This window comes from Rana temporaria, chromosome 2 (genome assembly GCF_905171775.1).
Source record: "Rana temporaria chromosome 2, aRanTem1.1, whole genome shotgun sequence".
NCBI classification, from domain to species: Eukaryota; Metazoa; Chordata; class Amphibia; order Anura; family Ranidae; genus Rana; species Rana temporaria.
The window spans coordinates 269,535,585-269,550,168 of NC_053490.1; the positions used below are offsets into that span (position 1 = coordinate 269,535,585).

Sequence of the window (14,584 nt, forward strand, 5' to 3'; positions counted from 1 at the left end):
GGAACGCATATAAAACGCTTGTGCATGTATGTTTAGTGAGTTTTGTGTATAAAATCCTGTCTTCTCTTCCTACATAAAAATACACGAACCATAAAAAAGCACTGAAAAACACATAATTATGCATCAGCACTAGTGTGGACCTAGGCTTACAATACATTAAGCTCTTATAATAAACCCGTACAAACGCAAGCAGGATCAGGGTAATTGTAAAGGTAGGTTTACGCACCTCAGGATGTCAAACAGGTTGGGATTATGCCGTGTACACACGGTCGTAATTTTCAATGGAAAAAGCCAGATGGGAGCTTTACCATCGGATATTCCAACCGTGTGTATGCCCCATCGCAATTTCCGACTGACTTTAGATAGAGAGCAGGTTCTCTATTTTTCCCTTGGAAATTCTGACTGAGTTTTGCCCGTTCTAAAGTCCAACCGTGTTTATGCGGCATTAGATTAAAGATTTTTTTCTAGCATTAAATTAAGCATAGTAGCGTGAGCTACAGTATGCCTTTTATTTATTTTTTTGCCCCGTACTCACTGTTTAATACTATAGTAAAGATTCAGACTCCCCGCGGGGAATGGGCGTTCCTGTCCAGAGGGAAGATGATTGGCGGCTGGCTCTGGCGCGTCACGCTTCTCCGGAAATAGCCGAAATAGGACTTGGCTCTTCACGGCGTCTGTGCGCAGGCGCCGTATAGCGCCGTGAAGAGCCGAGACCTACTCCGGCTATCTTCGGGGAGCGTGACGTGCCATTGCCGGCCGTCAATCATCTTCCCTCTGGATAGGAACGCCCATTCCCCGCGGGGAGTCTGAATCTTCACTATAGGATTAAACGGTGAGTACGGGGCAAAAAAAATAAATAAAGGCATACTGTAGCTCGCGCTACTATGCTTAATTTAATGCTAGAATGTTGTTATTGAGGGTGAACCACCGCTTTAAGGATATTTGTGTTTTGTTTTGACTGGTGTGCTTTAAACCTATAATGTTTAAAGGCTGCTTTCTGAAAATGCTAGTTTTATGCTGACTTTTCTGGATTAAAGTAGAAGTTCAGACAAAAATGAACTAACTAAATCTCGCAGCCACATTCTAAAACAAATCTATCTAGCCCTGTAAAGCAAAAATCACATTGCATACCTTTTCAAAAGCCTATCCTGTCTGGTCTACAGCGCCGGATGCTGTGTGCAAGAAACAGCCGACACCGGCTGGGAAGTGACGTCACCCATAGTTACTATGGGGTTTCCTTTGTAGGCTGTCTCTCGTGCACATGCCTACACCCAGAAGCCGCCGCTGACAGCTCAGCGTGGTACCGGACCAGACCGGAGGGGCCACCGGAAAGGTATGTATAGTGATTTTTGCTTTTTTACAGCTGCTCCACTCGGCTCCCACGCTGAGCTGTCAGCGGCAGCTTCTATCTAGGCATGTGCAGCCAGGTGAAGAGGCCGACAATGGACACCCCATAGTAACTCTGTGTGACGTCGGTTCCCAGGCATTTTCCAGCCATTGTCAGCTGTTTCCTGCACACAGCATCCGCTGTTTTTTTCTTTTCATGGTTGGACAGATTCATTTTAAAATGTGTCTGGGAGTAGCTTTAAGCCCCATACACACTATTAGATTTTTCTGCAGATTTTTCTCTTCAGATTTACCAAAACCATAGAATATGAGGTCAAACCTTAAGGCCGGATTCACACTGTCGGCGCATGCGGCGCACAGCAGGGGTCCAGTGCGTGCTTCACTGGTTCAGGTCCGATTTCAGCCCGAAATTTTGGGCTGAAATCAAACCTGAAACGCACCAAAAAAGGCATGCCCTGTACACACGGGCCAGAATCTCGTCAGGAAAAAAACGTTTTTCCTGACGAGATTCTTGGCAAGAATCTCTTGCCGCCCGAGGGTACAGACACTCCTTTCAAAAGAACCGCGGTTCTTTTGCAAGGCAAGAACGCGGTGACGTCATCACGTACGACGAGCATGCACTCGTCACATTTTATGCCGTCGCCGCCATCTTGCTGCACCTCACCTATGACTAGGAAGCTACTACGCATGCATCAGTCATTTCGAGCATGCGCAGGATTCCACAGCGACAGGTAAGTATACACACTCTCGGGTTTCTAGGCATACACTGCCGAGAATCACGACGAGAAAATAGAGAACATTTTCTATTTTTCTCGTCAAGATTTTAGGCAGTTTTCTTGACGAGAAACCTGAAAGCCTCGTACACACGCACTGTATACTCGGCAAGAAAGCTCTGCCAGCGTGTGTACGAGGCTTAAGAGTTTTAGTTTGTATGCAATCAGGCAGGCCCTTGCACTTCATGGTTTTGGTAAATCTGAAGACAAAAATCTGCAGAAAATCTGAGGCCCCATACACACCATAGAATCTATCCGCAGATAAATCCCATCAAATGGGTTTCAGCGGATAGATCCTATGGTGTGTACACGCCAGCGGATATTTATCCGCGGATAAATCTCCCCTGGGATGGATTTCCAGCAGATGGATATTCGCTGACATGCAGAACAAATCCATCTGCTGGAATCCATCCCAACGGATGGATCCGCTCGTCTGTACAGACTCACCGGATCCATCCGTCCAAAGGGATTCCCCGCACGCGTCGTAATGATTTGACGCATGCGTGGAATTCCTTATATGACAGCGTCGCGCCCGTCGCCGCGTCATAATCGCGGCGACGGCGCGACACGTCATCGCCAGAGGATTTCCGCGCGGATTTCAATGCGATGGTGAGTACACTCCATCGCATAGAAATCTGCGGAAATCTTTGAGAGGATTTATCCGTGGAAACGGTCCGCTGGACCGTATCCGCGGATAAATTCTCTCGTGTGTATGGGGCCTTAGTGTGTATGGGGCATTAGATTTGGTTTTTGGCAGAACTTCTACTTTAAATACTTTTTTATTGACCTAGAGCAAACAGCCATTTCTATAAAGATGATCTATATGTTATCCTTTGGGTACAGTAAAATTTCCTTTTTAAAAGTCTGATAACCCTGTTACCCACAATATGGCTTATTAAGCCCGATTTGTATTTCAATGCATTGTAAAAATCTGAGCACCAATGGTATAGGACCTTTTTATATTGACATTTTGTAATTTAACCCCTTCACACCTAAGGGTAAAACAAATCTAAATACCTAAGCACAATTTTGCAATTTTGTGTTAGTAAAACCGTACATATCATCACAACTACTTTGTGCATCCAGGTGGATTATACCGCATTTTTCAGGACAAAGTGGTATTTTATTTGGTAGTAAATAGTTAGGCTGGATTCACACTTGTGAGGTGCGAATTTCAGCTCTGTTATCTCTGCAAAGAGAATAGAGAGCTGTTCAGCAGATCATCTCTGTTTTTAGCTGCGAATTTGGAGACCTGGAAGAGGGGAGGTGTATTGAGGAGAAGGAGAGAAATCCTGATGAGAAATTAACACATCTGCGAATCAGATGCGTGCCCATAGAAGATTTAACTCTCTTACAATTTGCATATGTCTAGTATGGCTTCTGTGCAGATCAGAGGTGGCCTGAAAAATCAGTAGCCTAGCTACATCTGATTCGTAGGCTGATGTCACAGGCTGCCTTCCAGCCTATGAATCGGCCCAATTTATTCCCCACTATTTGTCATATATTAATAGGGATGGAGGTGTGCAATGTGGATAGGGACCATCATTATTCATCGGCTGACCCTAATCGGTTGGATTGTACATATGACATTCACAGAGTATACTTCTTATTTACACATACATTGTTGTCAGCAACTACTGTTACCTCATGGAGCTGATGCAATTCTGTGTTCCTTGTAGCCAGTGGGACGGGTCTGTGTTCTGATGCTGGGGAGCAGAGATGGTCGCTCTCCTCCACTTCCGCTGGATATGGGGGATCGGGTGGGCGTTCCCTGTGCATATCGGCGCCATGCCTCAGCGTTGTGCATGTGACGTGCTATCTAGGTGTGCATCCACGCACGCGTTTGTTTTTACAGCTTGGTTGACATGTGCAGAGTCACTCTGGGTTGCCTCTCCTGTTGTGCCACGGCAGCGTGACGCTGGAGGGGACCTGGTGGTCATGCTGGGTGCACATAAATTGCCCCCATTCATTGGTGGGCAGTGCCTCTGACAACACTCCTTGTGCACTCTGCATCAGTGTTCCTGGAATTTGGTTATTTTTTACACTATAACCCATAAGGTAATCACTGAGAGTATCCCGAGCACATTGCTTCTACTTAGTATTTTAAATACAAAGAAACCTACCACTCTTTCATCCTCATGTCTTTTTGCTTCCCCCTCCCTCTTTTTCACTTGTGTCATAAGAGACTTGGCTCTATTTGGACACCTTTTCACTGTCCCCTCTTGTCACATTGGTCTTCGCCTACATTTCACCTCTTCATTGTTATGGGCTCTTTCACCTCTGATATTAGCATTTTACACTGTCATGGTTGCATACCATTTATCCCATTTTACACTATTTGGAGGTCCTTTTCGCCACGATGAGACGATTTCCCCTACATCACATCCCCTTGGGGATTGTAAGTGTGCTCCCGGCTTCTCCCTTGGGTCCTATTTCTCAGCTCCCCAGACAGACATGTTTGGCCGGCCCTTGGTTTACAGGGTCATGCGGTCTTGTTTCTAGCTTATGCATGAGTATCTTTATGCATGGCCAGCATATGTTTTTTTTTTTTCTACCCCATTTTCCTCATGTTTGGTTGTTGCATTAGATCATACTGGTTATTGTCATTCTTTTGTATCATGTATACTGTTATGTCATGCAAATTATTGGTTTAATAATAAACCTACAGAGATTTTTTTTATACTCCTATGAATTCCTTTGGTTTCCCCACACGCACTTCATTTAAAGTCCCAGGGATGGCGGATAGACACCCGGGCCCTAGACCCTCTGCCTTCGCCAGGAGTACTCCCCTGGCGCGGTTGTTGCAGGAGGTGGGCTGGGTGGATATCTGGCGGCACCATAATCCGGGTGACAGACAATTTACCTGTTTCTCAAAGACCCATGGATGTATGTCGAGAATAGACCTGGGGGTGGGGAGCCTGAGCATGCTCCTGTTTATAGCAGATTTATCACATAGACCCCGTAGTGTGTCGGACCATTCCACTTTGGTGGTGCAGCTACTAGTGGCTCCACCGTCTAAATTACCTAGGGAACCCTGAAAATGTAATGCATTCTGGCTGAAGCTGTTTAAATCCCATGAGGAGATTGTGAGGAGCATGCAAGGGTTCTTGGCCATTGGGGATGGAATAGATTTTATTGTGTTGCACTGGGATGCCTTTAAGGCTCATTTTCGGGGCATCCTGATAGGAGAAATTAATAGGGTCAAACAGGCTTCTTCTGCACTCCTGATAGAAGTAGAAGCCAGGGTTGAGGAAATGGAACAGGCTTACATTGCGGACCCTTCTGATCTGACCAGGGAGACATGGCAGGCTGCTCAGTCTGCCTATCAGCAGTTGCTCTCCTCCTCGGCTAAGAAGAAGAGGTTCTTTGCAAAACAGGCGTTCTTTGAGGAGGGTGAGAAAACCGGCCGAATCTTGGCACGGATTGCGAACTCCCATCAACCCTCGCCTGCTAAAGGGGGCTATTGGGTCCGGAGCGGGGGGCGTGGTTTCCCAACCGGAACAGATTTTGCAGGAATTAGCTATTTTTTATGAAACTCTGTACAGCCCTGGCACGGCTTACACCCAGGAGGATTTAGAGCTATACTTGGCCCAGCTGGTTTTCCCTGAGCTGTCCGCGGGTCAGTGTGCCCAGTTGGAGGAACTGCTCACTAGGGTTGTCCCGATACCACTTTTTTAGGACTGAGTACAAGTACCGATACTTTTTTTCAAGTATATATATATATTCGCCAGCACACCAGGAATCATAACGTCCAAAGATTTAATGCATATCTATTATGTCAAAAAGAGCAACGTTTCGAGGCCACGCAGGACCTCTTCGTCAGGCAAAAAGATGCCTGACGAAGAGGTCCTGCGTGGCCTCGAAACGTTGCTCTTGTTGACATAATAGATATGCATTAAATCTTTGGACGTTATGATTCCTGGTGTGCTGGCGAATATATATATATATATATAATGATTTGCTTTCCGGTTCCCAGCCGGTGATCGTTTCAGCACCCTTTTACTACTTGGCCATTTTGCCGGAAGGTGTGCAATCGGAATATTTTTGAGATTACTTTTTTTTCAAGTAGTCGCCGATACCGACTTTTTTTTAATGTCATGTGACCGTTTTCAAACCACAATACAGACCAAAGATATTTTCTTTAGAATTATGAAGAACTGGTACATCATGGTGTGGGGCTGTTTTTTAGCATACGGTACTGGAAAACTACATATCATTGAAGGAGTGATCACTGTCAGTGCAGCTCATCGGTGCCAGTGCCCAAAAGTGCAGCTAGCCAGTGCCACCTATCAGTGCCCATTAGTGCATCAGTGCAGGGAGGCAGCTTATTAGTGCATCTCATCAGTGCCACCCAATCAATGCCAGTGCCACCTATCAGTGCCATCCAATGGTGCCATCCAATTTGTGTTCGATGTCACAAAAAAAAAAAGTATTTTATTTTGGTATCGGGAGTATTTGCGCGAGTACGAGTACTAGCGCAAATACTCGGTATCGGTCCCGATACCGATACTGGTATCGGTATCTGGACAACCCTACTGCTCACTGTTGAGGAATTAATGGAGGCTGTTAGGAAATGCACTAATTGTAAGGCCCCGGGAGAGAATGGGTTGCCCATGGAGGTGTATAAACAATATTCTGAGGAGTTGCTGCTGCAACTGCTGAAGGTCTTTAACGGTGCCAGGGAGGGAGGGACCCTCCCCCCCTCGATGTCCAAGGCGAAAATGGTGCTACTGCTTAAACCAGGCAAGGACCCGGGGGCATACCGCCCCATTTCATTATTGCAAAGCGACGTGAAGATACTGGCCAAGGTGCTTGCCATTCGGCTGAATGGAGTGATAACCTCTATTGTGCATGGGGACCAGGCTGGTTTCATGCCCAATAAATCTACGGCTGTTAATTTGCGGCGGTTGTTCCTTAATATGCAGGCGAGGGCAGATAATATGGGCAGTAGGGCGCTGCTGTCCTTGGACGCTACGAAAGCGTTCGACAGCATAGATTGGAACTATCTCTGGACGGTGCTGCAGAAATTCAGATTTGGCCCAATCTATATCTCCTGGGTGAGGCTGCTATACAGTCAGCCGCAGGCTGCAATTAGGACCTTCGGTTCCCTGTCTGGGAGCTTTGTGTTGAGGAGGGGGACCCGGCAGGGATGTCCCCTGTCTCCCCTCCTCTTTGCTTTAGCTATTGAGCCGCTGGCCATTGATATTAGGGCGAATACCCGCATTACTGGTTTCTGTTATGGTGACATGCAGGAAAAAGTTATGCTCTATGCCGGCGATACTCTTCTTCTGCTGGGGGACACGGATTCCTCCCTCAGGGAGGCTATGTTGACCATAACTAAATTTGGCGGATTTTCCGGTCTACTTATAAACTGGTCCAAATCGGCACTGCTTCTGTTGGATGGGGATGACACGCAGGTGGTTAACTCCTCGTGTCCCATTCCTATTACTTCATCTTTTTTTTTTTTACAATAAAATTACTTCATCTTTTAAATACCTTGGAGTTCAGATCACAGCTAGGCCACGGGACTTTATCCATCTTAATATCTTCCCCTTGCTACTACCGTTTAGGAACAAGATCAAAAACTGGAAGGCTCTTCTCCTGTCTGTAGCGGGCAGGGTGAATTTGATAAAAATTATACTTATGCCACAACTGTTATACTTTCTTCACAACGCCCCTATGGTTATACCTCTTAAGACTTTCCGCACAGTAAACAGTATTTTTCGCAGCCTCATATGGAAGGATAGGGCCCCTAGGATTAAATTGGACCATTTACAACGGCCCAAAGACAGCGGGGGCTTGGCATTGCCAAACCCTTGGCTTTACTACTTAGCAGCCCAATTGCAGCATTTAATTGGTATGTTCCCGCCGGCGACGGAAGAGGCGACGGAGGTATGATCCTCGGCTCAGAGGCTTTTACTTCACACTGTAGGCAGAAGCCTGATTCCTGTGGCGTTGGAGGGGCAGGCCTTTGCTAAGCCGCATAAAAAGTATCCTACTTACAGCCTAATTCAAAAGGTATGGAACAAAGTTAAATATATTCAGAATGCAGATGGATATACAGAATATAGTACTATATGGCAAAACGACACGTATACTGAGTTGGCCAAGCTACAGTCTGGGACTAGGTGGAGGAAGTATGGGATTACACATCTTAAACACATATTCCGCCATGGAGTACTACACTCGTTTAGTGACTTGAGGGAGGCGTTTGGCCTTCCGCAATCGATGTATTTCACTTATTTACAATTGCTTCATGCCGTGGCGGCGCAGGGTCGCTCCTCGGAGTGGCATCTGTCGCCTACCCCTGTGTTTGGTCTATTGGGGGATGCTGGGTCATCCAAGGGCTTTATTTCCCAGTGCTATGCCATTCTGCTACAGTCTGTGATGAAACCGCATCCCCTGAGGATGTGGGAGGCCGACGTTGGCTAATTGGATGGAGAACAGTTTGAAGAGATTTTTCAGGCAGTGGGTAGGTGCTCATTGAATGTTTCCCAAAGGCTTACTCAGCTGTATATATTGCTGCGGACTTAGTACACCCCTCACATCAGATGAATTCACAGCTCGACCCTACATGTACGCGGTGTAAAAGAGATCATGGGGATCTGGTCCATATGTTGTGGAGATGTTCTAAGTTCCACACGTATTGGGCGGGTGTGGTGACTACGGTTAACTCAGTGTTTGGTGTGTCTCTCCCACAGGACCCGAGGGCTTGTCTCTTGGGTGCTCTGGAGGAGTACGAATGGGAGGAGGATATCAGAGAGGCCGTACATAGAGTCTTGTTCCAGGCGAGGAAACTTATTATGGTACACTGGAAGGATGAGGCTCCCCCGACCTTGACAGAATGGATTGCCAACATTGGGACAGTATTGAGAATGGAGAAACTGATATATCAACATAGGGGTAGTGCATATAAGTTCGAGAAGATATGGGCAAGGTGGCTGGATTTGCCGGAGTTGGCCCCGGTGGATTTAGTGTCTGATAGATGCTGGGTAAAAAAATGGTGTTTATGGTCTACTGTGTGGGTGAATATGGGGATGGGTGGGGGGGTGGTCGGCCCTGATTCAGGATATGATTGGACCTGTATGTGTATACGGCTGTTTTTTGCTTTTTGTCTTCCCCCGCACTGTTAGGGGGAATATGTATACCGTGTACCTCCTGAAAAATGAATACAAGTCCCAGGGATGGAGGCATTCCCGTAAGTCTCCTTTTAAAGTCCCAATTTATTCTCCCCTTTTTGTCACCCGCTGAGATGAAGAGCAGGAAGTTAATTTCATTACCTGGAAGCATTGGTTTATTCCTGGCACCATTGACGCCCCATGTACATTGGCTTATTTTTATGCTCCTAGCAGCTACTTTGAGCCGTTTTTCATATGACAGTATGGGTTGTGGGTCTGGATCTACGTTATACTATTTGTTTTGTTTTTTTTGTTTCCTTTCAAACGGTAGTAAGTTATACATTTGATTTAAAGTTTTGTTATTTTTCTTAACATTTAGTTTATCATATTTTTATGTGTTAACTGCTTTTATTTTATTTTTTAATAGGCATTTCTGTTGGAATTGGTCTTCTAACAACTTTTCTCTATGCAAACAAATGCATTGTAAATCAGGTTTTTCTAAGAGTAAGTAAGCATACATTTTAGTTTCTACTGATAACAGACAAACAAGGGCCTATTTGTAAAGAAGTTTCCAAGCCATTTAAGTTCACACCTTTTTTCTTTGTTGTTTTTCTGACCGACCTCCCAACTATTGTGATATGCATAAACCGGCCATTGATGGAGTGGTTGCAGTAAAGAAAATGGCTTAATTCTTCCAGCACTGTCAGTGTTGATGGAGGAATCCTTCCCGTGGAGCCATTGTGTTCTTCCAGTGGGGGTAGCCGTCCTCGCCAGGAGAACAGAGTGATTATTGATGGCAGCTTTACCAACCGCTTGCAATAATTGCATGTAAAATCTGACAGGCTGGGTATTCCCAAGTTGATCGATCAACTTGGGTACACTCAGCCTGTACATGCATGGTTCGAATCTCGGCCGGTCCCTGCTGAGCCGGCCAAGATTAAAACAGTCTATGGCCGGCTATACTGGTGTGGTAGAAAAATTATGAAATGGCTTTTGGAAAGTCTAAACAAATTTTTCTTTTTTTTTTTCACACAAAAAAAACCCCCAAGTAGACAAGCTAACAGAACTAGTAAAGTAGAAAATAACAATAGTTTGCTGATGACAATTTATGTATTATGTAATTTTGTTTGTGAAATTTTAAATTTCTCAGACGTTTAAGTATGTGAGGGTGTTCCCTAGTATTTATATATAATACATGTTTTTGATATTTTTTTTTTTTTATGTATAATCACTGCCTGCTTAAAGCAATTCTAAGGTCTATTTTTTAGTTAATAAATAATAAACATGGTATACATGCCTGCTCTGTGCAATGGTATTGAACAGAGCAGCCACTTACCTCCTCTTCTGGGATCCCCTGTTGACGTTGTCCTCTCCTCTTCTTCTGCATGTGCCTCCATAGCAAGCCATGTGAGGCTCGACCCGGTTCCCTTCTCACTCACACCGCTGCCTGAGTCTCCTGTGAAACCAGGAGGAGGGGACAGAAGAGATGCAGCCATGCACCATGCTGAATCAAGAGAGGGTTTGGATAAGTTTTTAGGGGACGAGAGGCGACGGCACAGTAAGGGGTAAAATGTTTAACTTAATGCAGGGAATGCATTAAGGTAAAAAACATTTTAGCTTTGGAAACCCTTTTTATGGTAATGAGCACTGGTGATTTTTCATACGTTTAAAATGTTGTAATAACGCTTCATACATCTTATCCACTTTGACAGAAGGAGAGGGGGATTTATTATGTAAATTAGAGATTTTCACTGAAAACAAATGTACAATTATGAAATGGAGTGCAGGGATGGATGACTTGTGCAGGGATGGATGATTTCCCAGTGAGACATCATCCTGTTCTATCCAATCGGGACAACTGCAGACCAGTATTTCCATCTTTAGTTTCACTTTAAAGAGGTTGTGAACCTCCCTCTTTATAGTTACTGTAAATATCTCCTAAACGTGCATCGTTTAGGAGATACCTACTCTATACTGCGCCGATGATGCCATTGGCACATGCACTCTGAAGCAATGGCTGCCTGTGCCGCTTCTTCCGAACCGTGTGCCGTGACCGGAGAGATCTTCTGTTTCAGCTAAGGTCTCTGCTTTCCTCCAGTGTAACAAACCACTCCCCCAGTTAGAAAACGCCTCCCTAGGACACACTTAACCCCTTGATCGCCCCCTAGTGTTAAGCCCTTCCCTGCCAGTGTCATTTTATACAGGGATCAGTGCATTTTTTTTTTTTTTTTTTTTTTTTTAGCACTGGTCGCCAAAAAATGTCACTTGGGGTCAGATTTGTCCGCCACAATGTCAGTCCTGCTAAAAATCACTGGTCGCCGCTATTGCTAGTAAAAAAATAAATAAAAATGCAATAAATCTAACCCATAGTTTGTAAACTCGATAACCTTGCTTGTATTTTTAATAACCACTAGGGGCAGTGGCATGCTGTGTGTGATTTTTACTTTAACTTGCCTTGTGCCAATTGACTGGTGCTTCTACTCTAAGAAACAGATTTTCAGAAGAGTTCTGTGGCCATAAATCCGATGTGAGGAAGTCCCATGATGTTTGCCTGAATTTGCAAGTTCGTTACAGCACACAGGAGGGGAATATGTGCATGGAGTAAGCGCGGCATGCGCAGATGGGCTGGAAGTAAGTCTCAATGGGCGGTGCTGGCAGCTATCTTGGTAAGGGTAATGAAGCTGGTGTCATTCTGCTGGGTTCTCCAGGAACAGGAGGCTGGATAATGGCGCAGTAGTGACACAGAGCAGGTGCTCGGGCATGTGAAGTCTCCTTTGGGCTTTTATGTGCTAATTAACCTTTGCTGAGGAGGAGGAGCTGGCCTAGCACAGCCCTATATTTGTCCAGCATGCATGGAATGGCTTTCAAAAGTGTGAGGACACTAACTAGAGTGTCGCTGTATTTGCATCCCCCAAAAGACACCAGTGATTATGGTTGCTTGGTTTGATGGTTTGGCTGTTGAATACGGAAAGACCAATGGTTTCATGTAGAGCCATTGTTTGCAGGCTGGTTGGTGAGTTGAGCTAGAATCCTTTTTTTTGTTTGTTTTGTTTGATGTGGAAATTAAATTAGCCTTCAGCGCCAGTAAGGGTAAGATATTGGCATTGGTGGTTTATTTACAGAGACCAATTGCCTCTCATTCGTTGATCAGCACTTTTGTGCAGGTGGTAACGCATATCATTCTGCCTGTTAAAGTGGTTGTAAAACCCATGTTCCAAAAATCTGAAAGGCTACTATCTGTATATAGTCAGTACCATAATGTATTACATTGCATAACTGTTATCTTTTGTATAATACTCTGATTTTCATTAATGGCCTGCAGAATCTGTCTGGTTTGGTGGGCGTGTTGACAGCCCCCTGGAGCTTGGGAGGCGGAGTAGTGATGTCACCAGACTCCCCTCCCAGCTCTTTGTGCTGTGGCACAGAACAGCCAATCCAGAAGCAGCAGGAGTTTGGGGGGAGAGATATCTATGGATGCAGCGGTGGGAGACACGGCCACTTTTCATGCACGAGTCTAATTATTTAGTCTGTCAATTACTTTACCTGTGTTGGATGTTTTCACTGAGGGAAACGGAGAGATTGCAGAAGAGTGTCTGCTGCTTTCCTGGCCAGACCGAGGACACATTACTTGTCCTGCCTTGCTGAATAACGTAGTGTGTTCATTGTAAGTTTGATTTCTCGGGTTTACAACCACTTAAAGCTTCCCCTGTGTCAATTGGACTTGAATTTGGTCTTGTCTGTTTTTGCAAAAGCCACCTTTTGAACCAATTTGAGACATTCTGTTAGCCCTTTTGACTCAGAAGGTGTTTTTTTAGTAGCGATCACTTTGGTAAGGATTTCAGATTTGGCAGCCCTTTCCTGTAGGGAGACCTTTTTCGTTTTCCACCATGACAAGTTGGTGCTACTTCCTCAAATGTCTTTGCTGAAGGTGGTTTTGAGTTTTCATTTGAATCAAGACGTCTTACCTTAATGTTTGTCCTCAGTCCCTGGGGGAGAAAGCCCTGCATACATTGGATGATTTTTTGTTATACATTGGATGTGGTTTGGTCTATCAAAGTTTTTATCTGAAGATGACCGGAGAAGTCAGGCAGTTGGATTTGTAATTCATCCTACTTGACGATCTAAGCAATGATCAAGTAACTTCAGTCAACTATTTTGCAGTGGATTCATCAGAATATGCCTATGGCTTGAAGGGTAGGGGCTCTACTAATGTGGGGGCCTCTTGAGCTATCCCGTCATCAGTGGCTCAGGTCTACAAGGCTGCAACCTGGTCTTCGGTACATGCCTATACAAGGTTTTACCAAGTGGACGTAAGGGCTTCTGAGGATACAGATTTTGGCCAGTGTTTTCACAATAGCTTCTGTGTCTCCCTCCGCTCAAGTGCATTGCTTTGGGTCATCCTAGGTAGTTGCAATTTTACAGCCTGGTCCGTGTCCCATGATGTTTGTAAAAGAAAATTTGGGATTTTTGCACTTACCTGTAAAATCCGTTTTCTTGGAGTACATCATGAGACGGAGATCCCTCCTCTCTCTTCTAGGGGTTCATTGCTTGCTAAAAAAAAAAAACTGAGGAGTTCCATGGTTATGTAGGGGAGGACTTCCTGTTTGACTTGCAAGTGTCCATTCACCCATCGATGGCGCATAACCCAGGTAGTCATGATTTATAGCCTGCTCTGTGTCCTGTGATGTACTCAAAGACCCAAGAAATTGATTTTGATTAATAATTTTTGGTGTTGGATAATCCATTGAAAAGAGGTTTGCTGAGAAATTTTATTCTGTGCCTATCTCACTGGAGCATTTGGTTCTTGAATTCTGTGAGCCTAGTTTTAACTGGCTGCAACTGGTCTGCCAACAACATCCAAACAGGTTCAGCTGCAGACATATTAAGTGACATAGCAAACCGATCACTTGTCTCCCCTGAATCCAATGATTTTTATTAAATGTTCCGTCTTCCTTCAGACTGCAAGTGTATTTGATCCCCATGAATATATGCAAACCGACTAACATTTTTCTTAACTATTTTGGTGATTTCAAGGTAAAACGGCCTCAGTCATGCCAATAGTTCACCACCTCCTAACATCAATTCTCTGTTGTGCTATTTAGCCTGTTGAAACCTGCTCTTAGTAGTCAATTTATAAGCCATGAACCCCTTTCTGAATTTGTGGCTGGGTACCAGATCGCTCCATTTAATTTTTTCTTGTGTCTATGCTCTTGTGTTGACTTAATTCTTGGTTTGTCATTTTATGTCCCCACTTTAAGGCCTCATGCACACTGGACTTGAAAAACATCAGTGTTTGATTATTTATTTTTTTCAGCATGTAAAAGCACATCAATGTTGGCCCATGTG

At 44.7% G+C, this 14,584-nt stretch overlaps 1 protein-coding gene across 1 annotated transcript in view; it reads left to right on the forward strand.

Annotated features, from left to right (window-relative positions):
- Positions 1-14,584, forward strand: part of RNFT1 (ring finger protein, transmembrane 1) — a 41,581-nt gene that overhangs the window by 6,443 nt on the left and 20,554 nt on the right. Inside the window, exon 3 of the mRNA XM_040336935.1 lies at positions 9,666-9,742. Within this exon, the coding sequence (XP_040192869.1) occupies positions 9,666-9,742 (77 nt within the window). The remainder of the gene's footprint in view (positions 1-9,665; positions 9,743-14,584) is intronic.